This window comes from Haplochromis burtoni, unplaced genomic scaffold (genome assembly GCF_018398535.1).
Source record: "Haplochromis burtoni strain Fernald_Lab_line unplaced genomic scaffold, NCSU_Asbu1 Contig_111, whole genome shotgun sequence".
NCBI classification, from domain to species: domain Eukaryota; kingdom Metazoa; phylum Chordata; class Actinopteri; order Cichliformes; family Cichlidae; genus Haplochromis; species Haplochromis burtoni.
The window spans coordinates 732,142-759,978 of NW_024582472.1; the positions used below are offsets into that span (position 1 = coordinate 732,142).

Sequence of the window (27,837 nt, forward strand, 5' to 3'; positions counted from 1 at the left end):
TACCGAGGCCAGAACATATTAGACAGTTAAAGTACAAGGGTCTGAAGAAATGAGTCATGTGTGAATGTCTCTGTGTTTTTTACAGCCTCCAGCTGAGGGCAGGACCTCACCCAGTAAGTCACTGCAGAATGGCAGCCCTTCCAAATGCCCCCGCTTTATAAAGATTAAGAACTGGGAGACTGGCACCATCTACAGTGACACACTCCACCACAGCTCCAGCAAGGTAAGACAATTAAAACTCACCTGAAGAAAAGATCCTTAGGATCACAGAGATCAAGGAGCCTGCTATAGCATCTGTGTTTGTCACAGAAAACCATCCTAGCAAGGGTGAGAAAGATTTGGATGATTCAATTATGTAGTATGCTGTTTCTTCACGTTCTAAATCCCTTTACTGAATAAGAAAGATTAGAACTACTGGCAAAAAGAAACACCTGTATGATGCAATCTTAATGCAATGCAATATTGTGTTTATATTCTTTACTTTTTCTTTTTTTTTTTAGTGTTGAAACCTGCAAGTAATGATGCATTTTTCTAAATCACATCTTCCCATAATCTTCAGCTTGTTGTACTTTTAGACAAATAAACTATATTCGCTTTACAGCTGACATCTCTTAAGCAAAAGAACAAAAGCAAACTCCTAAAAGCTGAAACATGAAAAAGTGTTTGGCTTTTATGCTTGAAAAATGTTTTGAGACTATGTGCAATCAAATGGAGTTCTGTCTCACAAAACAAACTGCTTAATTCTCCCGAAACAACCACAGAGGTTAATAAAGAGTGTATTCATTATTGAATTGAATCACAATGTACTGGGGGTTTTCATTGTCACGAAATATGGTGAATACTGATAACAAGTTTAAAAAGAGAGTGTGCAACAAGATTCTGTAAACACAAAGGTTAATACAAGATTTAATAATTTTATCAGCTATAACAAGAAATATAGTTTTGATTTTGCATTTTTTGACATATCACAAAAGGGGGAAACAGATTGGTTTTCCATGCTGAAACCCTTTGTGTCAGTTTTTGCATTAAGGTACGAGCACAGCTTTTATACTGTAAGCTGACTAACAAAGTTGACAGATGTCTGTGACTTAAATGGTAATCTTGAAGGCACTGATGAACATAAAGTACAGTGTCTTGGTTGACTGAATATGCATTTAGCCTGCAGACTTACCAACACATAATCTGCAAGTCAAGTAGATTGGAAAACAATAGCACAGCATGGCGTCTGCCTTTTCGCTGCTTCTCGCTAACCATTCATACATTAGTAGAATCCTGTCTGAACTGTTGGTGATTCAACTCATTAGAATTAAGCAGGAAATCAGGGGGGTTAGGTAAATCTAGGTGAAGCTTAAGAAACAATTAATTCCTCAGACCGAAAAACAACATATCACTGGCACAGCCTACCGTATTGGGACAGCTCACATGGTCAGATGGTGACTCATGTAGTCATGACTCGATGACTCAGCATTTTCAGAAGAGAGTGCTGGGAAATTAAATACGTAATGTTTAGTGGATATTTTTGTCCAAAATGCTGATACATTCATGAATCAGTAACATGAGTGGCTCAAGAAAACCAATTCATTCATCCCTTTATCAACCATCTGCAGCTGCTTTAATAAACATTAATAGTGAAAGGCATTAAGTGATACATTAGGATTCATAAAATCAGTAGATGTACCTTTAATACTCATCATGAGATGTGAATATTGAACAGAAAATGATGATTTCTGCTTTGAGCTAATGCCTAACCTCAGCATGATAACTGACTCGGAAAGCCATTGTTGAAGCGAGTTTAATGCAGTGTATCATACAGCACTGATTAAATGGCATGATCACAAAGTGTGTCAGTAGTTTTCCAGGTGTGATCATTTCACATAACATTTTCACAGGTGTGATGTGATCAGTAGGCTAACTTGAAGGCAAAAATGCGGCAAATCCAATGGTGCAACAGAGAGTTCACCCTCAGCCACAACAAGTTTTAAAAATTCAAGGAATAAAATAAAAAAGAAAAGAAACTTGTAAAGTAAAAGAAACTTGGCAAACAGGTGGATCTTAGGCCTCTGAAGGTTCTTATCTATATCATATATTCTGATGTTGTCAAGTTGCCTAGAAACCCTATAGCAACGGGCTAAGATTAACCATTTCTATTCACCTGTAACATATCAGAAAAAGTTTTTTTATTTGACAACAATAGCATCACATTCAGAGCCACAAAACTTGAATTACACATGATATATTATGACACCATCACTTTTCCCAGCAAAACCCCACAACTGGACTACAAAACATCTGTATAGTAGAACAGAGCTTGAGCGTCACAGGCGAACCACAATAATTGACAAAAATTATATGATAATGTATTACATTTAAAAAGCTACTATAAATGCTATAAGATCGAAACTGGAGATTATTTTTGTGGTTTTGAGAATTTGTTATCAAGAAATGCTGATTATTGGTTGAAAACAAAGAAACAAAACAAAAGTCTGCACTATTAATGGCTAATCTTTTCTTGCTCCATCAATCTGCTCTGATTCCCTCTCTACGTAGACTCTGGAGCTCTGTGATAACATTGCACTCTTCTTTTCGTCTCCCAAATAAGAAATAATTAATCATTTTTGAGAAGTAATAAATTCAGAAATTCTCTTAATTGTTCAAGGACAAAAGCTGTGCACATATTCAATATAATATTTATCAAAACTCATAATGAGGCACTAATTCTCTCATTATAAAAATGTTAATTGGGTCCATCAATAATGGAGTGTTTGGAAAACTGCAGCAATAAAACCTGTGTTTAATTTTGGTGATCACATGACTACTAGTAATTTCAAAGCAGTAATTATCTTTCCTGTAGTATAAAAATTAACACTGCAATTGACCTTTGAACAGATCATCTTTTCTTACTTCTCACTCGTTGCAATTTGGTGTCTTTGGTTTGCATTCAAAAATATTAACGCCGAATTGGGCAAGTGAACCATGGCTGTGAACTTGATTTAATGAAATCTTTAAATACAATTAATCATCAAGTTTTCAAAGATTAAAATTCCATCTTATGTAAATGAATGAATAAAATATTTTCTTACAAATTGAAAGAAAATAATAACAAAACTTCACAAATAGTTAATGATAAATTTGGAGTTCCTCAAGGTTCAAGTTAGGGTTCTCTGTTGTTTAGCTTTTATGTTCATGATGATAAACTGACATTTGTCCATCTACTTCCCACACGTGTGCTGATGATATGGTTAACATGTCATTAAAAAGTGCCCCTTTCGACATTTTATCTTCTTTTTGTTTTCAGTTTTTTTAGGCTTGTTGTTGTTGTTTTTTACATGGCAGTTTTCAGTACAGTTTTCAAATGATTGTTTCATTTATTAAGTGTCACAAAATCCTGAAATCAGAAACGAGGCTAACACGTTTTAAAATAATGCACATGGGTAGATTTCTGTGACTACACGAAGTCAGTAAAAATATGTGGTTATTTTTCTCCAGACAGTTTATCAGTTTATCAGACAAATTCAATCTAACTGTAGGAGGGAGAAGACAATATTTAAACAACTAGGTGTCATAACAGATCCACTGCTTACATTTAAAGCACAAGTTTTCAAAAATGTGAATGGAGTCCATTTTAAACATATTAGGAGTGATTTAACTACAAAGGGCTCAGAGGTGTACATGAGTGTTATGGTTTTTCTGTCAGATGAAGTATTGTCTTACCAGCTGGACAAGTAGGACCACATTACAGTCAGTAAATACTATTTAGGAGGATTCTGCAAAGATAAAAAATGAAATTCAAATCATAACAGTAAAACTGAAACAAAAATGCTTTTTATTAAAATAGGAACAACATGATTAAACTGACTGCTATTTTACTGGTGTGTTTGCTTCCAGTGAACCATGTTTTCATTTGTCAATGTAAGGGATTTGAGCCTCCATGGAGGCTTATTCAAGTCAGTCTGAAGCCATTGTGCATCTTTTATAACTATTGCTTTCCCTTCCCATCAGAACATTGTTTACTAAGTAGCTGAATATTGCATCACAATAAAACATCTAAGCACAAGAGCTCAAATTCATGTTGGGCTTTCCTAATGTCTAATGATTTCCTAACTGTGACTGTCATGTTTCGAGGGAGCAGTGAACTCAAAAAGACTGTGGAAGCTGCACCAGATGTATTTAAAGCATGCAGACCAAACTGACCACAGTATCAGCATTTCAATACATGCTTCATTCCAGATACAGAATTTGAAACGTTCACGGTGTATCAAACACAGTTGGATAGCACCACCAAAATGAATGCACCCTGACGAAGAAGAAGCACTCCATTCTTGAGCGACATGCTTCCCGCATTTTTGCATCTTTGTGGAGAATGATTCATACAGCAACAGGATAATAAGCCCAAACACACATAAAAAGCTTTGTTAGAGTACAAAGGACAATGAAGACCTGGAAGTGGTGACTATCATGTACTTTACCATTTATAGGGGTATTTAAAGACTGAGAGAAAGCCTGTACCAGATTCAGTGTATCATGTCTTTACTGAGGTCCTATGATGGTTTCCCTTGTTTTCTGCCAGTGTACTTACTGATAAATATAGCTTTATACCATTTCAAATAACAATGTCAGTGTATTTGCAAAAAATCACTTGCTTATCCACTCTGTATGACATCTGCATGATTTCATTCAAATGTCATACTGTTGGTCAAACTATCTAATTGCAAACAGCAGGCACTTGTTGTTGCTTCATGGGAATAAACTATGGCTCAGGACAGGATATTAATTGAATTTTAATTTTTGAAGTTTTGGTTTCCAAAAAACAAAACAGGATGGATAAAGGTATTACTTTTTCCATTCATTTTTCCAACAAAGTTCTTAGGTTTTATGCAATGTAAATGAACCATAACATTTCCTTTTCAACTGTGTCCTTCAGTGTGGCCAAAAATTTCTTTAAATTAAAAAATACATATACTTTTCTTGGGGGTTTTTTTGTTAAAATTGAAATTTCAATATTTATTGAAGTAATATTTACTTTGGTTCTTGTCATAATCAAACAATACTAGGGAATAGTACAACAAGGTCCTGTATATGATAAATAAAGAGTATTTTGAATTCTGAATCATGCATAGCCACTGTGCTACAGTCCAAGACAATAAACATTGAGGTAAAAGGGGGATGTGAAAGATTGGCATACTTAATGCCATAAGACTTGAAATTCATGTGCATCTTTCAGGGATTCAATGTGTCACAAAGCTGATATTGTTATTAATGAAAAACTGTGCTGCAAACCTAATGCAACACATTATCTTTACTGGTGTTCTTGGACTTTAGGACCTAAAACAGTGAGGTGGTAGGGTGGCTCTAATTGGTAAATAAGATAACCTCTAAATAGTTTGAGGATAATACCTCAGAAAGCCTCGGCTATGCAAAGACTATGTAAAAAGTATTTCTTGCTATGCATTTTCCTAAACTGCTCGGTCCACCTATTTTGTTTTCTATTTTGTCATGCAGCTAAAGTTTCCCCCTCTAGTTAGTAAGCCAGTCTACCAAACACAAGGTGAGCTGTGCTGTTTAAGTATTCACCCTTCAAAACACTGCAGCCATTTGTAAACAGCAACCGGCAGCCTAATTACTTTGGTGACTTATCGAACAGGCTGTCACATGCATCCCAATGAATGGTCTGTAATAGCATTTTCAGATTTATTGTATATCACAGACTCTGCTGTATTCGTGGATGATCCGTCTTTTTCGAAAAGGACAGCTGGCTGGCATGAATGCCTAAAGCAGGATGAGGAGCGGACGTGCTGGAGCACAAGTGATTCCTTTGTTTTATTTTTAACATTCTGTGTTTTAATCATCAGTTTTCTTATTCTCCTCTTACCTTCCACATCCATCATCGTACTTTAACCACCACCTTTTTTTGTTTTTTAGTCTTATTTCTGTTGTCTTTTTGTTTTGTTAATTATCTTTTCTTCAACCTCCTTATAATTATACGTACTTTGCTTTTTTTATAGCTCTTCCTGAGTTTCTCTCTCAACTCCTTTTCACATTTTCCCTTTTCTTGATTTACTGTGATGTTGTTTGTGCAGTTCAACAGAATTTTTTTTTTCCTTTTTCTGCTCTTGCTGAGTGACGTCTTGGGTTAGTTGGAAGGGTCAAAGTTTTTGGGGGGCACACTGTTGGTGCATGTCTGAGTGTTTGGATAGTGTAAGTGGGTGGCTCAGTGTAACAAGCCAATTTTAGCACTGCAAGGGTCACTGTCAAATTTCCTCTTCAACTGCACTCCTGTGCTATCATTTCTGTCGTGAGCTTTTGCTCACTCATTCGTTTTCTCTCTAAGCTGGTGACGGCAAACCAAAGTGACAGCTGACTTCAACTTTAATCACATTAAAGTTACCAAACAAGGTTGCTATGAGCAATTTTCTCCTTGCATCTGCCTGTTTCACTGTCTTTCGTTCTTTTTTTTAATCTTTCCTCCTTATTCTGTCTTCCTGTCTCAGCTTAGTGGAACGATACCAATCTATGACTCACCGACTTACTCATTCATTAACATGCGTGCCAGCCATGTGTGAGTGATATTGTGAAAGAAATGTAACAGTTACAATCTTTCTATGCATTAAGTGTCCAGGAATTGTGAAGAAATTATCTTTATTTGAATCAAGTAGAATATGATCATAACCATGATTTAACAAATACCTGGTGAGTGGATGTAATTTACCAAAGCCATGTTGCTTTGTATATTAAAAGGTTAGGAGTAGGTCTTAATAATAATTAAAACAATAACTACAATCTAATGGCAATTATTGGTAAGAAAGTTTTGAGGTAAATGTGCCTGTCAACAGAATTAGCATGTTTTATGGTGTTACTGTCTTGAGTTCTTATAACTGAAATTACGACTGTTTTACACAAAGCCAAAGTTAAAAGACCAAGAAAAGAATTTTAAATGTGCATGCAAAATTACAGTCCTTTAGTTCTGTTTCATATCAAGTAACACAAAATTCTGCCTTTTAATGATGTTCTTAGTTTGTATACAAACACAAAACAAAGATCGATGCTGAACATGTTTTGCGAGTGAGCGGAATGTTTCGAGGAGAGTGAAAGATAAGAAGTAAAAGAAAATAACCACCTGGTTATGCACACAATCAAGATGATTTAAGCCATTAAAAGCTAGGTTCTTGTTTATCAGTTTTGGAAAGTAAGATATATTGATATACAAAACCATAAAATGAAGCCAGTTGTTATTCTCTCCACACTCATGCTTTGTATGTTGACAAATTAAAGGAGGTTAAATTAAAAATAATAATACATTCATCTAAATCCCTCTCTAATCTGTGCATGTTACTTTTCTTTTCAGATGCCAATCTGTTCCGAAAATGTGTGCCTTGGCTCTGTGGTGATGCCCAACCAGCACATCCGCAAACCAGATGAAGTCCGAACTAAAGAAGAGCTTCTTCCACTGGCCACCGATTTCATAGACCAGTACTATACCTCTATCAAAAGGCAAGCAACCTGTGTGATACCTAGACAGAGATTAAGTCTCAGAGCATGTACCAACGCAAACAAAATTCTGTGAAACAGGAGAAATAATAGCAATTTCTTATGATGTTGTGCTGTTTAGGTTATTTGTGTTTTTTTATTCTTATAGTACTATACAGTGTATTCTTTATTCTAGTCAAAACAATATGCAGAACAGAGTAATTCCATACAGGACTGACTGAAACCTAGACAGAGACACATCATTAGGCCAAAAGAAGATATGTACCTGATCTTTTATTTTATGATACCCTGTCCTGTCAACAGGTATGGATCTAAAGCCCATGTGGACAGGCTGGAGGAGGTGACCAAGGAGATAGAAGCTTCAGGAACTTATCAACTCAAAGATACTGAACTGATTTATGGAGCCAAGCATGCCTGGAGAAATGCTGCCAGATGTGTGGGAAGGATTCAGTGGTCCAAACTACAGGTAATTTCAGAATGCCTGAAATCCATGAATGCTGTTGTCTAAGATTTGTGCTGTTAATGTTTTTTTTCTGACAGCTTGTCAATTAATGTAGACAGTTATATAGATGGATACATCTCTGCCAACATTTAGATGTTTTCCTATTATGCACTCATAATACTTCAGACTTCTTGTTTTTATATTTGCTTTTCAGGTTTTTGATGCCAGAGACTGCACAACAGCCCATGGAATGTACAACTACATTTGTAACCACATTAAGTACGCCACCAACAAAGGGAATCTGAGGTAAACACATACATATAGTGCAAAGTGCTCAGCTCTTTTCTCAAGCCTTCTTTTCCTTTATTGTCTTTTCTTTGATTTGGTACTGCTCGCCATGTATTCCTTCCACTGCACTTGTTCCTCTCTCCATGTGTAGCCCCCATCACGCCACTCTTTCTCTGACTACCCTAACTTGACCCACTGTCCCATCTGTCAGTATTCTCTCTTAACGCTGTATCTGACACTATCTGCAGCCTGTCTATCTATTTGTCAGCATCTCAGCACCAATCATTGCCCTGTTGGTAAAGTGCCAGACCTTACTAACAAGCAGTCATTTGTCAGACCTGCAAAGCCTCACTCACTTTCTGCCAAGTCCTAATCACATGTGACACCTCACATTTACTTCTTGGATGATGGATAGCTTCTGACTCATTACTACACTTAGCCTGGCCTAGGGAAGTCAACTCAGATATGCATGCTGAAAAGAGCCAATATAATATCCAGTCCACAGCTCTCTGGATGGCTGGCTTTAATATAAATGGCCACAGATTCAGAAATAGGAATATAATTATCATATGGTGAATTGAAAAAAATAACTTGGTTCTAAATAACTCCAAAAAAATTATCATATAATAGTATCTTATTTTATTTTTATAAAAAATACTGTGCTCTTGTATGATACTCTTGGTCTACATACTGATAATATTATATAAAAAGTAGCACTGTACAAGGTAACAAGGTTTAAAAAGGTTGCAAATAAACAAAACATTTCATGTTTCTGAATATCTACCATTTTTCTAAAAACTCTATATAGTCATAAACTATTTATTAATCCTTTCAATATTAGAAGAGGAAGAGAGCTCACACATTTTAATTACTGGCCTTAAACCTGTCAATTATTCATTAGTAAGGAACTTATGAGCTGTTTAGAAATACTTATTAATAACTGTAATAACTCCTTTACATAATAGTGATAACTTTATAAAGAAAAAGATCATTTTGAAATATATCATTACTTATGAAATGCAGATGTCAAATGGATCTGTGCCAAAATTACTTAACACAGGAAAACATTGTCATATACTGTAAAATTAGCACATGTATGTTAAGTTTTCTTATACAACTCTTGGCTTTATTTAGTTCTACACTTTATATAATTAAAGTAATTGGAAATTAAAAATGCAGACTTTATATTACTGATTATTATTTAATGATTGCATCCTTTGATTAGACCAAGACTGGAACAAAGGTGTACAGATGGTAAAATCAATAAATAAATCAGGTTTCTGTCCTGGACAACACACCCAGTTGTACGGCAAAAAAGCAATAGAAATCATTATCCAAGTCAACAAAACAAACAAGGTGGAAGACTGAGGTGACAGAGGAAGCAAAATCTCAAGAATGCAGAATTTACTCCTGATTATTTAATTTATATCACCTCTTTTTCAACAATAAAGCAACTCCTGTTAAAAGAAGTCAGGTAGGCAGCTAAACTTGAAAAATGAACAAGTAAAACATTGGGGTCACTGGGAGATAATAATATTTTGTTTCTATATGTTACTTTAACAATACAGCTGACACCTTACAAGGCTGTACAAGGCTTAATGTTGTACAGATGATGATTATTAACACAACTGGCACAGATTGACACCAGCTGCTTAGTATTCTCCCCCCACACGACTTACAACCAGCTTAGTAGTATTAACACTTTGACCCAGTCACAGTATTAAACGGTAACAGTATCATGTGGAGCAGGCCAAAGGTAGCTAAGCTTTGGCACTTCTCTGAGTCTTTTGAGATGTTGAAATTCATTTCCTTCAAGTTGATTACTGACACAGTGCTAACCATCTGTTAGGAATGTTGAAAATGTTGAGAAATTTCCAAATATTAATATATTTGGAACTTTTTCCCCTTGACTTCAATATGGACAGAACCATTGAATAATAAAAAAAAATGTTGTGCCTATATTGTATATTAATAACATGTTTTTATTAGCTTATTCTGTTTGTTTTTTGCAGGTCAGCTATCACCATATTTCCTCAGAGGACAGATGGCAAACATGATTTTCGAGTGTGGAACAGTCAGCTGATTCGCTATGCTGGCTACAAACAGCCTGATGGACGGATCCTGGGAGATCCTGCTAATGTTGAATTCACAGAGGTACACATGAGGAGTTGTGCTATTAAATGAGTAAAGTAATGTTTTTTTTTCTTTTATTATCCTATTTGTTTGAAACTTACATGTAGTGTTTGGTCATTAGATTTGCATGCAGCTTGGATGGAAAGCTCCAAAGGGTCGTTTTGATGTTCTGCCCCTTCTGCTGCAAGCCAATGGGAATGACCCTGAGCTGTTTGAGATCCCTGAAGACCTCATTCTTGAGGTGCCAATCACACATCCAAAGTGAGTTATGTCTTTCATCTTGAAAATGCAAAAAAAGAAAAGAAAAGAAAGAAAAAGAAAGAAAAAACATACAGAATCTAGCAAAAATAAGAAGAGAGGGGGCTGCATTAAAAGATCCACCCACTCAACATCTTTTAACAATACTTCTAAAACAATAGGGTGCTTTTAAGCCAAGAACTATGATTGGGTTATCGTCAGTTTCCAACTGTGCTGATTATTCCAAGAAAACACTGCTGCCTGTGCTTTATCTGTTGCTATGCCAGCTTTTGTGGTAACCATGGGGCTTGTTAGTGAAATTTTAACTTTCCCCCTGTTTTTTATTCTTATGTGTTCTATTACTTTTAAGAAAACTTTTTCAACAATAGCCACTGTACACATGCCATAAAAGCCATTGATATTTAAAGTGTTAAGCTGCTGCAGTCCTATAATATGTGCAATCACAGTGAAGAATTAGATATTACATCTACAGAAGTTTTCACACCTTCAAAAAGCTATACAACAGGTTATCAGTGCATCACTGCATGCTACCGAGAATATTTCAGAATCCCTTGATGCACAATTCTCACTGTTAGACTCCCCTAAAATTGGCATCTCTTGCTCCATACCCTGCATCAGCTGGCCTTGAGCCTGGCAGCAGCTTGGCACAGGCCAGGACCACCAACGGTGTCTCATCATTACACAAGATTAGACCCAGCTCTGGAAATAATGCACTGAGAGCAGTGTTATCAATCCCCTTAGAGATTGCAGGGAATGAGTGGTGGGAGGTAGATAGAGGTCCAGCTTGCTCTGTCCAGCACTGACAGTAGATTTCTTTGTGTTAATGCTTGTTTTGGCTGTCGTTCCTTTTTAAATTATGTGTCTCAGGAGTAATTACTCGCGCTCTTGAGGATTTTAGAGACCATTCACATCACTAATGAAGCAATGGACAATATCCTAAATTCAGTAGGGATTATAATGAGTAGAATTATGTGAAATAGCAGCCCTTAGCTATCATGTCCCTGTTTGCTCAGGTATGAGTGGTTTAAAGATCTGGGTCTGAAGTGGTACGGCCTCCCGGCGGTTTCCAACATGCTGCTGGAAATTGGCGGTCTGGAGTTCACGGGCTGCCCCTTCAGTGGCTGGTACATGGGCACAGAGATTGGTGTGAGAGACTTCTGTGACAGCTCACGCTACAACATTCTGGAGGTACAGTGTTGTGCCAAAATACAGTCATGTTCCATTGGAAGAAGAGAAAAGAATTTCAGGCACAGATTGACTGAAGCCATGTGCAGAGAAGAAAGCATGTATTGTGTCACTAAATGAGCCTGTCAGAATGCAGTTCTTCTTCCTCCATGTTTTGTTGCAAATCCTTTAATATAAAAGAAAACTTTGGTACTTTATACTTTAATATGTTTACCAATATATTTTTCTATAGATGGGCAAATTTAATTGTAACCTATTTTGTAATATTTAACAATCAGATCTTCAAATTATTTTAGGGCATGCAGTATAAATATATATGTGACATAGCATATAATTAGGAGACCAGAGTGTTTGCTATTTTTGCATGTATCACATTATTCTGACAAGTGAAGAAAATTTCAGTCAGAGTCGTCCAATTATGAAGAGCACTTCAGGGCACATGGGTGCCAGCTTTGGATTTGTCTGTGCTTGCAGTGATGACGAGGGCCATTTGCTTCAGTACAGCATGACCACAGCACAGCAACTCTACACAGAAATGAAATGCTAAAGTTTATGTCACTAAAATTTTCAGTCTCAGGTATGTCAGGCATTTTTTTTTCTGTATTATATAGGAGGTGGCAAACAAAATGGCCTTAGACACCAGAAAGACATCCTCCCTTTGGAAAGATCAGGCACTCGTGGAGATCAATATTGCTGTCCTTCACAGCTACCAGGTATTGAAATCTGTGATTTGAAGTAAGTAGATTTTTAACTTCTTAAAGTTTTTAGACAGCTCCTTGGAACAACAGCGCCTACAGTTATCTTGGACTCAAAGTGGCTACTGCTGAGCAAATTCCGTGGTGAAGTGTGTTAAGCCATGTTTATAACAATTTGTTGGTGTCAAAATGACTAGATATTTGTGATCAAATTATAGCTTGATACTCCACTGGTTTATTACAAGATGTGCAGCTGTTTGTTTGTTAATAGCACTTGACCATTGTAAGCATTCAGTGTATCCATTTTAATGCACCCATGAATAATAATAAAACACTTATTTGGTTGTGACATAATTCATATCCATCCATCTATGCTACCTATTCTTAGACATGCAAAGTGACCATAGTAGACCATCATTCAGCCACAGAGTCCTTCATGAAGCACATGGAGAATGAGTTTCGGGTGCGAGGCGGCTGTCCTGGGGACTGGGTGTGGATTGTGCCTCCGATGTCAGGAAGCATCACGCCAGTTTTCCATCAAGAAATGCTTAACTACCGCCTCAGCCCTTCTTTTGAGTACCAGGTGAGTAAATCATTCCACATACCACACACCTTGAGATCTCTTTGATTTAAGATCACCTGATTTTTCTTCTCCTATGCAAAAGCCTGATCCATGGAATACCCACGTGTGGAAAGGGGTCAATGGGACACCCACAAAGAAAAGAGCCATTGGATTCAAGAAGCTTGCCAAGTAAGTGTGCTTGGTTTTACTTAATCATTCATTTCTTTTCCCTTTTTTTGTCTTTGCACTGTAAGAGTCAAAGCTAAATTGCAACTCTAAATGTGAAAGATCACAAATGATTTGTATTTGTTAATTTAAGGCTAAGCAGGTATTCACTTTGCAAACAAAAGTTAGACACATGACAAAGACGCTGGCGTGCTCAGCAGTGAAATTCATCCAATCAACCCCTTAAGGAGTAATCAGAATTTTGTCAGTGTTTTGTTTGTGTATACATGCACTTGTGCGCGTGTTCTGCTATTATTATAATTGCCTTGAGGAGATGACAAGCTAGGTAATCACAACTGTCATCCATCCGTAGCTGTCTGCTACAGTGAACCAGCCTATTACTAATTTCAGAGGCTCAATAAGAAACTTTTTTTTCTTTCTATTATTCAGTTGGTCTTCATCTTTGCTGCATCTCATTTGCATTGTCTTTCTCTTCACCTCTGCAGGGCTGTGAAGTTTTCAGCGAAACTCATGGGCCAAGCTATGGCCAAGAGGGTTAAAGCCACTATACTGTTTGCTACAGAGACGGGCAAGTCGCAAGATTATGCCAAAACGCTCTGTGAAATCTTCAAGCACGCCTTTGACGCAAAGGTACCCCTTGCTCCCACCTTGCATCATCATTTCCAAAGGTTGAGAACTAGCTTATGTATCGCTGCTCTAATATCTAATTGAAAAAGGAGGAACGGAAAGACACCCCTCCCCCGAACCCCACTCTCTGGTTGATAAAGCTGAGCAGATGCCAGCTGAGTATAGATGACAAAAGGTCTGAAGAAAGAAAAGCCAATCTTTTGTTACATTTTCCTCTTGTCTCATGCAGTAAAGTGCCGCAGGTTGGAGGCAAGATTTATCCACTAAAGCATAGAACAGGGTAGTAGTTTTAAGACAAAATCCTTCAGTGCCGCTGGGTGTGCAAATCTGTATACAAAAACCAAACAGAAACAAGAGAAAGAAGCTTCTCTCAAACACACACTATGGGATTTTTCCTCCCGGTCCTATCTTTATTTGCTCTTCCTGTTTTCCCAGTGTGATCAATCACACAAGGAGATTCATGCATGAAGATTTGTGCATGTGTGTGTCACTGTGAGTGGGCGTGTGCTGATGGATCGCAGGGCAGATGCAAACGCTTAGGGGGAATCTTGGTTGTTGTGGGGCTAAAGGCTTCTTTCTCTTCACGCCTTTGGTTGTGTGTCTTTGAGGCGTATATGCATGTGAAATGCAAGTGCGGCCTGTGGCAGACAAACACCATCATGCTGAGTGGTATGCATCATGGATGCTCAATGTGTGGCAGCAGCATATTATCATCTCGTTAGAGGCGAGGACAGAGTGGTCATTACAACCTCCTCCTCTGCCAGCGGCTATGTGTTCAGCCTTAATTTACACGCTCAAGTCAGCTGTCATTTGGAGTCTGTGTCTAGGAAACAAGAGTGAGATAAACACTACACCATGTAAGTCGCTAAGCTTCCATCAGTACAACGCTCTTTTTTTTCCTGCAGGTTATGTCTATGGATGAATATGATGTTGTGGACCTGGAGCATGAAACACTGGTTTTAGTGGTGACCAGCACATTTGGGAATGGTGACCCACCTGAGAATGGAGAGGTATTTATGAATACTTAATACTTGTCAGTTATTAAGAGCTCAGCAGACACTTCTAATTGTATGTGTTTGCTCTTTTTTGCTGTAGAAATTTGGAGCCGCCTTAATGGAAATGTGCCACCCAACAACAAACACAGAAGATAGGAAGTGAGTTTGATATCTCAATCCAGCTTTTAATGTTTACTTAAGTAATTATTTTTTGTCTCTTGAGTTAAAAGCCTGTGCGTGCCTCTGCTTTTTTCTTATTCTCTAGGAGCTACAAGGTCCGTTTTAACAGTGTTTCCTCTTACTCTGACACTCGGAAGTCATCCAGCGATGAACCAGAAACCAAAATTAACTTTGAGAGCACCGGACCACTTGCTAATGTCAGGTAAACAAAGCAAACTAAACAAACATAACAGGTGTTTATGTGCAAATCTATCCCTAAATTATCAAACAGGAAAGCAAGGAAATCTGGAAGGAAAACTACAAAAAATGCTTATGCTAAATAGGATAGGCACATGCTATGCTCATAGTCAATGAAATGCTGCAAAAAGAATGGTTAAATGTTGGCTTAATATCCAGGCACATTCACTTTGAAACATCAAATGGGATACATAATACATAAATATGCATTTATCATCTAATCAGTAAAAAATCTTTGAATGTTTGATTAGTTTTAGTTCTTTCTGTTCACCTCTTGTGCAGATAACAGTAGAGCCTTTGTAATGCAGGTAGCAGCATAATTGTAACTGTAATGTGATTACTGAATTTATTACAGTAATGTGTTACATTATTGCATTACTAAAACAATGTAATGTAACACATTAAATAAATTGATTACAGTAATGTATTACTTTTGAACTTGGTCCAATCAGTACTGGTGGTAGGGAATTAGACTGCAGTGTAAAGAAATGAATAGCTCCTTTAGCAAGTTAGCAAGGAAACCCTTTAATGGAGATAAATGATGTCAACTGTCACCATGCCTGGTTTAATAAAATTAGCAAGCTGAATGGGTCCACCAGCAATATCAGATTAACATGTATAAAAAATCATGTGGTTGTCTGAATGCACAAAGTTTAGTGAGCTGTTTTGATAATACACAACTTAATTTTTTTAATCAATATATTAAAACCCCCAGTAGATATTCAGTTAACTGTGTAATACACTGTAAAATACTTTTTATTAAAAAAAATAAAGGTGCAGGTCTGTTATATGGAGCTTATGAAAAGCTATGTTTTAGAGCTACGTTGCTCTCACAAGACACCAACTAAACATCTCATATTGTGGAATATGATGGATTACTTTAGGTTAAATATAATATAAATTATTTAGAATGAGCTCAGATGTAAACATGGAGGAGCAGGAGGTTTCTTCCTGTTAAAAGGGAGCTTTTCCTTCCCACTGTCAGCAGTGCTTGCTCACAGGGGGTCATATGACTGTTGGGGTCTGTTTTCTTTGTATTGTAGGGTCTTTACCTTACAATATAAGCGCCTTGAGGCAACTGTTGTTTTGATTTGGCACTATATATATATAAAATAAAATTGAACTGAATTAAGTTGAGTTCTTCCTCCATTTATGTCTAAATGGAGGGTTTTCCTTGTAGCGTTTCCTCAGTGCATACTCCACATGAGGATGGCTATAAAACTCCTTTCGGATAAAAATCTTATTGCAGCTGACAGTTTGCTGATCAGCTAAGGAAGAAAAGACAACAGAGATTTTGCTCAAACTTGGATCAGATGTGAGCTGACTTCCTCACGGCAAAAAAGTGGAAAGAGATGTTGTCTGCCTTCAAAAAACAAAGTGATCTGTTTCATGTTTATGTCCATCTAAACTCAGACAGGACACGTATTTATAAATACATCAGCTGTTTTCAACTGTTTGACATATTCTGAGAGGAAGGAAAGGGCAAGTTTCTAACATGGACACAGTGGTGGTGGTTTGCAGTTGTGTATGTTTGTGTTTTATTTCTTGTTTTTTTTTTTGTTTTGTTTTTTAACACTACCTGTCTCTCAGTCTCTGTGTTTTCTTCATATATGTGTGTCTCTGTTTAGGTTCTCGGTGTTTGGCCTTGGCTCCAGGGCCTACCCACACTTCTGCGCCTTTGCCCACGCTGTGGACACACTGTTTGAAGAGCTGGGGGGTGAGCGCATCCTACGCATGGGAGAGGGAGATGAGCTGTGTGGCCAGGAGGAGTCATTCAGAACATGGGCCAAGAAAGTTTTTAAGGTTGGTTTCCTGGGCTGAGACCCTTTGGGCGTGGTTAAAGGTGGTGTATTTGGAAAGTGTACATTATGAACCTAGAGTTAAGCTTTATCTCAAGACCGATATGTTAGTTACTTGTCAAGTAGCTGTTCATCCCAGTACAATCCTCTTTCTGTTGTTTTTTTTTTCTTGGAGATTATGTATTATGAATTTCAGGAGCGGGACCACACCTCCAAACACACTCATTCCAGGTGTCCCCCACTTCTGCAAGCTGTTCATTCTCGTTTACGTGCCCCACCCTCCCTCCGTCCTTGTTCTCAATTCTTTAACTTCTTCATTTCTATTTAGTGCATGGGGATCTGCCAGGCCCGGGAGCCATCGCCAGTCCCCTTTGAGGCCTTCCCCAAACCCGAAGCTCAATTCATGTCAAAGCATTCACCTTTACCCACTAAAACGCTGTCAAACCTAAAATGAGGACGTGGGCCCAGCTAGTGAATTTTTATTTCTACAAACAGTGCAACAGATCAGATCAAACTGTCTTCCCACTCCTTTAAAACCGCTGCAACAGTCAAGCTAGCATTTAAAATATTGTGCTTATATATGACCTCGACATTGCGATGACACGTATAATCTTGGAGGGTTCCCAACTCTTTTGTTTATCTTCTCTTTGGCTGCTCGTGAAGGCTGCCTGCGATGTATTCTGTGTTGGTGATGACGTGAACATTGAGAAGGCCAATGACTCCTTGATCAGCAATGATCGCAGCTGGAAGAAGAGCAAGTTCCGCTTGACTTACACGGCCGAGGCCCCAGCCCTCACAGAAGGTGAAAGTTCCTCTTGGTACTTAGTTACAAAATGCTTGTGGCAACTTAATATTAAAGGGGAAAGTTCATCTGTACAAAATACCTGTAATTGATCAGCAGTGTGGTAGTACGGTTATTGATAAAGATGAGTCACTCAGCCTTTACGTGACCTGAAGCTGAGATTTGTGGCACTGGTGTGAGAAAATCAAAATGAGATTATAATAGGATTTTGAGAACTTTTCCCTAGAGGTCTCGAGTTCAAAGTACTGGACCAGATTTGAAGTGGCTCTGTTACTTAATTTCCATAAATTAATTTGGTACTTCAGCACCTTCAAACTGACACAGATTGTGACGTAAGCTTGGGGGTGGGCAGACTGGGACCCATTGACTAGTCTGCTCATTTAGCCCTGGGACCAAAGGGTAGCATTCCAGGACTTATGGCTTGGTCAGAGGATATCAGAGGATATTCCCTTCCTTGTTGAGAGAGATTAAAAGGTTGGGATCTGAAGTGAAATGGCAAATATTTCAGTATAAAGTGAGAAATATCAATAAATTTGTTCTGATTCTTTTTTTGATATTACAACAATTTTACACAATTTGGCAAGATGTGTCTTTGATGTTATTAATGATGTTAATGTTTGTTAATGATATGATTTTTTTGAAGTTCTTCAGTTAGAATTTTTTATGTATTTTGATTTGGTTTATTAGTGCTGTGGAATATAATAATATTTGAAAAAGAATCCATGTATTTATCCATGAATACATAGTATTCAGCATAATATGTCTGTGCAGCAACTTTGCTACAAAATCATTGCATTGTCTTTGCCAAAGTAGAGAGTTGTTTACATTATGCCATTATGTTAAGTTTGGATCCTGACTCTCTGAACTATATAGGGCTGGGCTGATACCCTTTTTGTGCCCTTTCCTTTACCCTTTGTGTACAGATACGGGAGTATCTGTACATAAAGCTTCTTATCAATCTCTCCCAGAAAGAAATCAAAGAAGTATTTTTTTCCAAGAAGAACAGGTCTGTTGATCAATCCATAAATAATGTATTATTTATGTCTGCTAACAGCATTATACAGCATTCACAAGAAGAAAGTTTATGGAGCAAAGATGCTTGAATCTCATAATGTGACAGTTGTTTACATTATGCCATTATGTTAAGATTGGATCCTGACTCTCTGAACTATATGTACAGACATGGGAGTGCCTGTGGATATAGGGCTGGGCTAAAACCCTTTATGTACCCTTACCTTTACCCTTTATATACAGACACTTGCGTGTCTGTACATAAAACTTCTTATCGGTGTCTCCCAGAAAGAAATCAAAGAAGTATTTTTTTTCCAAGAAGAACATGTCTATTAATCAGTCCATAAATCATGTATTATTTGTGTCTGCCAACAGCATTACACAGCATTCACAAGAAGAAAGTTTATGGAGCAAAGATGCTTGAATCTCAAAATTTACAAAGTCCAAAATCAAAGTAAGTATGCATTTACACATGAAACACTTTTCAGACGAAAACACTTTGTCGCATATTTGTACGTTTTATCAAAATTGTAAACTAACGTTCAGTTCGTCTAATGGATTCTTCTGGTGTCCAACTCATTCATTGTTTACAGTGACATTTTAACTAAATGGAACAGACTGAAAATGGTGCAATGTTATTTCCTAAATCTCTGATCCCTTTCATAGTCGCTCCACCATATTTGTGCGGTTACACACAAACAACCACGACAGCCTGCGCTACAAGCCTGGCGACCATCTGGGCATCTTCCCTGGCAACCATGAGGACCTGGTAACAGCTCTCATAGAAAAACTGGAGGATGCTCCACCTGTCAATCAAATCGTCAAAGTGGAGTTCTTGGAGGAGAGAAACACTGCCCTAGGTGGGTATTAGCAAAGTCATGCTACTTTGCGAAAACAGTAGGCATGCAATCACGAGAATGGCATTTTAAAATCTGGGCAGGTTGTCAAAATCCAAATGTAAATAAGAAGTCACAGCAGACATCATGAAGTCACACTTTAGCAGGATATCCATGCCCAGAAATTTTTCAGTGAACTGCATATTGGCAAACAGTTGTGGTGACACCGGGTGACTTAACTGTGATTTTCTCTGTGACTGTGATGCAAGACATTTGCTAAACACAGGATTAGTGCTTATTCAAAATTCATCTCCACAATTCAAGCCCTTGTTGTTAACAACTCTCACTGTATCTAATTTTCTTTCAATTCGAGGATCACATGTTCCATACTGCTGCTTGCATTTTGGTTGTACTTTGCTAATTACAGACAACTAGACAACATATCCAAGGGTGTTGTGTATAACGTGTTAGCAAATGCTTATCACACAGAGAAATGGCTCTGATCTTTGGACTGGTTTGATACTGATTCTCAAGCTAGTTCATTTTCAGTCAACAAATTCCACATTGTCTAGCATTAGATCAAGTAGCAGGGAAACAGCATTGCTAAGAGCTTTTGCAGCAAAAACCTCCCAAAAAACAAGCCAGCAAAAAAACTGCACACACACAGACTGCTCTTATAGTTTGTTACCTCATTTTTTTTCTTTCATCTTACACATATAAAAAACTAGTACATCATATGAATTAACTCAACTTTAACTTTATAATTTTCTGCAGGTGTAATCAGTAACTGGACAAATGAGACCCGTATCCCTCCCTGCACCATCTACCAGGCTTTCCAGTATTTCATGGATATCACGACTCCACCGAGCCCTGTGCTGCTCCAGCAGTTTGCTGCTCTAGCAACCAATGACAAACAAAGAAAGAAACTAGAGATCCTCAGTAAGGTAAATTCACTTAGTTTTCAATGTTACCATTTAATAATAATAATAATGGATTGCATTTATATAGCGCTTTTCAAGGAACCCAAAGTTGGACACCAGAAGAATCCATTAGACAAACTAACTGAACCTTAGTTTACGATTTTGATAAAACGTACAAATATGAGACCAAGTGTTTTCATCTGAAAAGTGTTTCACGTGTAAATGCATATTTACTTTGATTTACACTGACCTTTCAAATGGCTGAGCTGCAGCAGCGCTGAGTGCTTGAACTTGTTTTGTGACCAAACACATAAGGGATTTCCGATGTGTGCATGTGGGCTGTATCCAAAGATATGTTCTCCCATTTCCAATCTGAGATGAAAATGTATGCGTATTTTTAGATCACTTTTCCAAGAACTGTTCTATAAAAAGTCACCATGTGCTTAAGCTTCAACAGTAACCAACACATTCTCTGTGTTTCAAAATAAGAGAATATGGCAGATAGTTTTATGTGTCTCATAGCTGATTTGGTGCTCTTTGCACCAAGAGTACGTACAGTAGGAGTTAGCTGGCGCCAAATTAAAGCCGTTGATCGTTCTAACCCAGAGCCATCCCCCCTTGCAGTGCCTCCCACTATTCACTCTCCATTTTTGTCAATGTGTGGAAAAGGCTGGATGAGGCCAAGCAGTGACTCATATGCTCATACACAGAATTATTGTCACCAAGCAAGAGGGAAAGATGGTAGGCTTCTGAATTCAGAAAGAAGAAATTGTACAGTAGAAACAGCACTGCAGAACATGTTTTAATGAGTTAAATCTCAAGTTCATTCCTTACAGGAATAATTGTTTTGTTTTTTAACATTTCTCTTCTTGTTTTTCCTAGCAATACAAAGCAAACATGTTGCCACGTCTGGCTTATTCTCTTCTTTAAAAAAGTTAATTAAACAAATCTATCAGCTTCTTATATCTGTACAGTCCTATGCCCCCTTCTGTTTATCAAGGTTAAAAAGCCCAGGCCCCAAAGTGCTTATGGTGTTAGAGTTTTGCTAATTATGCATTAGGTGCTTCAAACTGTCTTTTAAGCTCATATTGTGGACCACACCAGTGGGTTCTCAATGGGCATTTTGTCGCTCATTAGCAGCTTGAGAACAAAGCAAAAGTTGGTAACATATCAACGGTTTTTTAGCCTGATGGCAGTGCTCTACTTTCCTCACATCAAAATGTCAGCGATGACACACAGAAACAGTTGGGCAGTGAATGGCGAATAGCTCTGCTTGTGGCTGCCTCCTGCTCCTGAGTGAGAAATGTTTACAGATCCAAAATAGGAAACTATCCTCTTCTTTTCAGTTGCTGTGGGAGTTGCATTGATTTCTTAGTCTGAACGACAATAATTCAATAACTTACCATGACTAAAACTATATCAAAGAAATGTCAGCCGATACCTTTGTACCACATTGTCTTTCTCTGTGACACTCCAGGGATTGCAGGAGTATGAGGAGTGGAAGTGGTACAACAATCCCACACTGGTGGAGGTGCTAGAAGAGTTTCCTTCTATCCAGATGCCCTCCACTTTGCTGCTAACCCAGCTGCCTCTTCTGCAGCCTCGCTACTATTCTATCAGCTCCTCTCCAGACCTGCACCCAGGGGAGATCCATCTCACAGTGGCTGTGGTCTCCTATCGCGCCAGAGGTAAGGCCCTGGTACTTGAACTGCTCTAATTCCTGTCCAAGAATTTAAAAGCTGTGTAGGCGTAGCTTCAGATGCTTAGGTCTTCTCAGCTGCCTGGAGAGGTTAATTTTAGTCTACTCAGAAGACTTTTGATAGTCTGAAGTATTATGCATGTGGGTTTTATCAACATGTCAAGAATGCAAATTATACAGATATCAGGGTAATTAATATATTGCAGTTATTGGTTTATTTTTTCTTCATTTAACTAGAAAGTAGTCTGATATTTAAACATCTTTTTCAGTGATCATGTATTTTAAAGTACTAGACATACTAGACATTTCTCAAACCAGTGCAGGCCTGGTATATATTTCGGTTAAGTCAAGTCTTTGCCATGGATAAAAGGCACAGTGCCATAGCTCCTTCAAGGCTACTGCAAGGATTAAAAAAGAAAAATGAGTCAGACTCTCTGAAAACCTTCTGAAGCTACAAGAGAAATGATTGGAAGTTATCTTAGAATGTAAGTCTGCTTTACAAGGCAGCCAAAACAAAACTGTAAAAACCAGAAACACGCACTGGGAGAAAGACTTTACATATTCTGTTTATAAATATGGCCACAAGCACAAACAGTATACTTCAGTCTACTTCACTGCATCATTTAGGCATGAGGCATTATTTAGGGCACGATTTAAGTGTTGTTTTTAGCACCACTGTGGCAGTATATAATCTCAGCCTGTAAAGTAGTCAGTAAGCATTACTATACCTTTTAACTGCTATCTTCTCCCACCTGTAATGTGCACTTATGTGAACATATTACTATGATTGTATAAGCAACAGCTGAATTACTGTAATTTCCCTTTAGAGGAAGAGCGTGAGGAAGAGGGGAAGATGGCTATAGCCTTGAACACATGTTAGGACCACTCTTTTCCTGTTAGTTTGTACGCTTAAAAAGAGTGGGAGGCAGAGGGGAGAGAAAAAGGTAAAGTGCTTGCTCGGTAATCATCTCTTTCAGATGGAGAGGGACCAATCCATCATGGAGTGTGTTCATCGTGGCTTAACAGGATAGAGAAGGGGGAGATGGTGCCGTGCTTTGTCCGAGGGTAAATATCAAAGTGTTTTTACAAGAAATTTTAAGGCAATGCAATCTAATCTAATCTAATCTATAATCTAATTTGCAAAAGTCTTTAGCCAACCCTTTATTTTGTTATATTTTCTAAGAGAATGGGAAGTAGGTGCAGCAATTTACTGAAGCATGCAAACATACACAGGCAAACAGTATAAAAGCTGGTATATCAGGTACAATTCTAAAGAGCTTAAAAGTCAGTATTTGGTAAGTCTTTTTTTAAGTAAGCCTTCTTGTCATTTCTTCAAATATTCTTCGGGAATAGTTCCGCTGACTTCTTGAAGGACATTCAAAGCTCGTATTTGGATGTTACCCACTTTTTGTGATAATGTCTGTCAAGATGATCCCGCACTGCTTCAAGAATGTTGAGGTTCGTTCTTTGCGGAGGCCGGTCCATGACTGGTGGTGTGTTTTGAGTGTTTTTTCTATCCAGGTGTGTTTTTACTGCATTGACAGTTCGCTTGATTGGTAACAGCTTCATTTTTCAGCATGACAATAGATCCAGACATTTTTCCAGATGGTAAATCTCACAGTACATTTCTACATTTATAATTCCATTAATTTTTACAAGATCCCCAACAACACTGGCTGAAATGCATTTCTTATTGCATTTCTTATTTCTTATAAATACTCTTTATGAGATTTTGATCTTCTTCTGTCCTCTACTTCCGCTAAATGTTTATGGACACACACTATTTCCTGCAGAAATATGCCAATTTTTTGTCTAGGAGCCCTTTGAGAATCATCTTTTTGGTACAAAGGTACAATTTTAGGCAGCCAGTGTTTAAAGAAAAGCTTTAAAAGACCTTTAGAAATCCTGGAGAACTGTTGTTCAAGGCCACATTAAAAAATACAAGAAAGTCTGGTTCCTTGGAAACATTTCATGACACGTGAAAAGGTGATGTTTGACAAAGTAAGCTGATTTGCCAAGATAGGTACCACTCTCTTGTCTGCGTGCATGATATAGAGCTAATATGATTATCAATTCACTCCTTAAGACTAAAAGTGGAAATAAAAATAACCGAAATATTTGCTGTTAAAGTTCTCTAATTAGTACCTTTTATCTTTTTATGTAAAACAACTCATTTTTATCTTACCAGGAGTGTTCTTTGTAAAATTTATAAGTTTACAGTGAATAAACAAACTAAATGTGCCAATTAGTGAGTTTTAGAGGCAATGAAAGGATTAGGGGAATCTTTTTTGTGATCAACATTTTATTGATTTAGAACGGGGTTGGGGGGGGGGGGGGGGGGGGGGGGTACAGACATATACAGCACAACTGTAAACTGCAGTAGCAAAGCAAACATTAGCAAACAAGGCATAGGGACAGCAAAGAAAAGACACAAGAACACAAAGTTAAAACCAATTATTGCCTCTTCCAGGAGATAACTCTGGATGAGAAGATTTTCCAAGCGTCAACAGTCGTGGGTCGAGCTTTATTTAATTTTGCTGTGGTATGTTCAAAACCAATAACACGGATAAGACATCGTCTCCAGAATGATTCCATACAAATGTCAGGACAGAACCATTGCTTTGTGATTAGGGGAATCTTGACATCAAGCTATACTTACCCATATAGCTTGATGTCCCCCAACCGTGGCTCAAGAGTTGGCAGTCTTGTAATCGGAAGGTTACCGGTTCGAGCCCCGGCTCAGACAGTCTCGTTTGTTGTGTCCTTGGGCAAGACACTTCACCTCTGCGCCATGGCCAGAGGGGCCAATGGCACGATATGGCAGCTGTGGCTACAACTGTAGCTTGCCTCCACCAGTGTGTGAATGTGAGAGTGAATGAATAGTGGAATTGTAAAGTGCTTTGAGGATCTTGAAAAGCGCTATATAAATGCAATCCATTATTTTTATTATTAAAATACTCTATTATTCCTTTATTACATTTTATAGGCTCCATGGTAATTTGTTGGATGTTGTTTGTGTGTGTGGCATTATTTTAGTGCACCATCATTCCAGCTTCCCAAGAACAACCAAGCACCTTGCATCCTTGTGGGTCCAGGAACAGGGATTGCCCCATTCAGAAGCTTCTGGCAACAAAGACTATATGACCTTGAACAAAACGGTTGGAATTTTCTTCTCCCTCAATCCATAGAGTTACTTTTGACCAACTTATAAAAAGACTTTGCAATGTATTTTCAGTGCTTATAGATTTATTCTTCAAATTAAAGTGATAATGTAATTTTGACACTTGTACTCTGGATATCACTTCTGCATTTCCATCCAGAGCAACAAAGTAACTCTTACCTCTTATCTTCAAGGGATGAAATCCTGCCCAATGATACTGGTGTTTGGTTGTCGGCAGTCTGAGATGGACCACATCTACAAGGAGGAGACCATACAGGCCAAGAATAAAGGGGTGTTTAAGGAGCTCTACACAGCCTATTCCAGAGAGCCTGGCAAACCAAAGGTACAAGCACTAAACACGAAGGAAGTCGCTTGTAACATCTGTCTCTGGCTTGTTTAGGTAGAAATAAATTCACAAATTTGAGATGGCTGGATAAATACTTCTGTAGATATAGTGTATTTTTACTTACCAATGTCATTCTGCTGATACATTTTCATATATACATTTGTCTTTGTCCTCTTTATGCTCAATGCTTCCTTTGTTGTTGTGATTGATTCTTGCTTTGTTTACAGTTCTGTTACTTTTAGCAGTGACAGTCAATACACGGATTTGAAAAGAAGAACAAAATCCACAGAGCATAATTTTTCTTACTCTGAGGTTGCTTTGTTCCTGCGCATATCAGTCTTTAGGTGGCAGTTTGCAAATTTTACTTTGTGTGTAGTGTCCTGACTCAGTTTTTCTCATTGTTTCCTTTTCTGCTATTTTCACGCTTCACTTCTCCATGCACACTCATCATTTCTTCACTGCCTCTCTGTCAGAAATATGTACAGGATGTACTGCGCGAGCATCTGTCAGAGACGGTGTACCAGTGCCTGAGGCAGGAGGGTGGACACATCTACGTGTGTGGGGATGTGACAATGGCAGGAGATGTTCTCAAGACTGTCCAGCAAATCATCAAGCAGCAGGGCAACATGAGCCTGGAGGATGCTGGCTTCTTTATCAGTAAGCTTCGGGTAAGAGTGGCGGAGTTCTCTCTGCAATATCATCCCTGTTATGTTCACGTTCATACTCCATTCTACCTTACTGAACCATGAAGTAAACTTAATTTAAGGGAGATTCTAGAGTTAGTTAAAATACCTGATCAGCTGTGAAAATACTAAATGTAAGATGCTATCCATCATTGCAAAGGTAATGTTGTTTAAGGACTGTATATGGACATAAGCCCGATCACCCACTGGTATGTGAGGTCCTGTTTTGAAACCTTACCTTTTTTTTTTTTAGCATTTTGGCTCTAAAGTGTAACCATATGTTACCATGTTTTTTGGCTCACTCTGGTGTTTTTGCCACTGCAGGTCCATTTTGTCAATATTGGTCATACTATGATCAGAAAGAAGGGTTATCTGATGTTTGCCCATTGGCTAATGACCTGTGATTGACAAGTGATTAACCAGTGTGTATGCAGTTTCACATTCAGACCCGCCCATCTCTCGTCACACCTGGCTTCAAATTACTCATCTTTATATTTCAAAACATGACTTCAGAAATCGATGGATGACATCATGGTAGCCAGCGTCTTTGGCTAGCCTTTTTCATGGTCATTTCCCATAGAATCCCATTTTAAAAGGTATATCTACAGCCTGCTGAAGAAAATGTATTATTATGCTACCAAACACACACACATATCTGGTAAACAGTTACTCAGCTTTGTCTTGCTACCAATCTGTTGTCGTTAGGATGAGAATCGCTATCACGAGGACATCTTTGGTGTCACCCTGCGCACCTACGAGGTCACCAACCGTATTCGTTCAGAGTCCATAGCCTACATTGAGGAGAGCAAAAAAGACTCAGATGAGTAAGTGTTCTACATTTCCAGTATTTTTTTGTTTCTTTTCATATTTAGTATGTTACAAAACTGTTCTGAAATGTCAGTAAAAGTCAGAAGAATCTTTTCTTTGGTAAAATATTTTTCATGGGTAAAATAAATGACTGATGATTCACTGTGAATTCATGCTAACTTCTAATTAATCATGAGGAAAGGCTTTGTGAAAATCAGTTCTTTATTTAATATTAAGAAAATTTAGAAAATGTATAACATTATCAAAAAAACAAACAAATAAAAAAAACAGAAAAGGATTCATATCAACTATTTTTCTATTGATCATTCACTCATTCACATCCGTACAGTAAAATCAGGACCAATTACCACTGTGGAAAAGCCCATTCATATTTATGTCAATATTGCAACTACAAGAGCAGCTTTATCTCAGAAACATTTGTAAGTCAACTTCAATCTGCAACCTGTAGTTGCTGGCGACAACAATGTGTTGTCATCACTA

At 37.9% G+C, this 27,837-nt stretch overlaps 1 protein-coding gene across 1 annotated transcript in view; it reads left to right on the forward strand.

The window, feature by feature from the left end:
• Positions 1–27,837, forward strand: part of nos1 (nitric oxide synthase 1 (neuronal)) — a 41,495-nt gene that overhangs the window by 10,172 nt on the left and 3,486 nt on the right. The window contains exons 4-28 of the mRNA XM_005928872.3: positions 86–223; positions 7,343–7,488; positions 7,789–7,951; positions 8,142–8,233; positions 10,228–10,369; positions 10,470–10,609; positions 11,620–11,794; positions 12,403–12,504; positions 12,875–13,069; positions 13,152–13,237; positions 13,720–13,864; positions 14,767–14,871; positions 14,957–15,015; positions 15,122–15,238; positions 16,902–17,076; positions 17,736–17,874; positions 19,261–19,339; positions 19,552–19,745; positions 20,496–20,665; positions 22,119–22,329; positions 23,318–23,405; positions 25,377–25,498; positions 25,695–25,843; positions 26,320–26,514; positions 27,235–27,353. Coding sequence (XP_005928934.1) covers positions 86–223; positions 7,343–7,488; positions 7,789–7,951; positions 8,142–8,233; positions 10,228–10,369; positions 10,470–10,609; positions 11,620–11,794; positions 12,403–12,504; positions 12,875–13,069; positions 13,152–13,237; positions 13,720–13,864; positions 14,767–14,871; positions 14,957–15,015; positions 15,122–15,238; positions 16,902–17,076; positions 17,736–17,874; positions 19,261–19,339; positions 19,552–19,745; positions 20,496–20,665; positions 22,119–22,329; positions 23,318–23,405; positions 25,377–25,498; positions 25,695–25,843; positions 26,320–26,514; positions 27,235–27,353 — 3,446 coding nt within the window. The remainder of the gene's footprint in view (positions 1–85; positions 224–7,342; positions 7,489–7,788; positions 7,952–8,141; positions 8,234–10,227; positions 10,370–10,469; positions 10,610–11,619; positions 11,795–12,402; positions 12,505–12,874; positions 13,070–13,151; positions 13,238–13,719; positions 13,865–14,766; positions 14,872–14,956; positions 15,016–15,121; positions 15,239–16,901; positions 17,077–17,735; positions 17,875–19,260; positions 19,340–19,551; positions 19,746–20,495; positions 20,666–22,118; positions 22,330–23,317; positions 23,406–25,376; positions 25,499–25,694; positions 25,844–26,319; positions 26,515–27,234; positions 27,354–27,837) is intronic.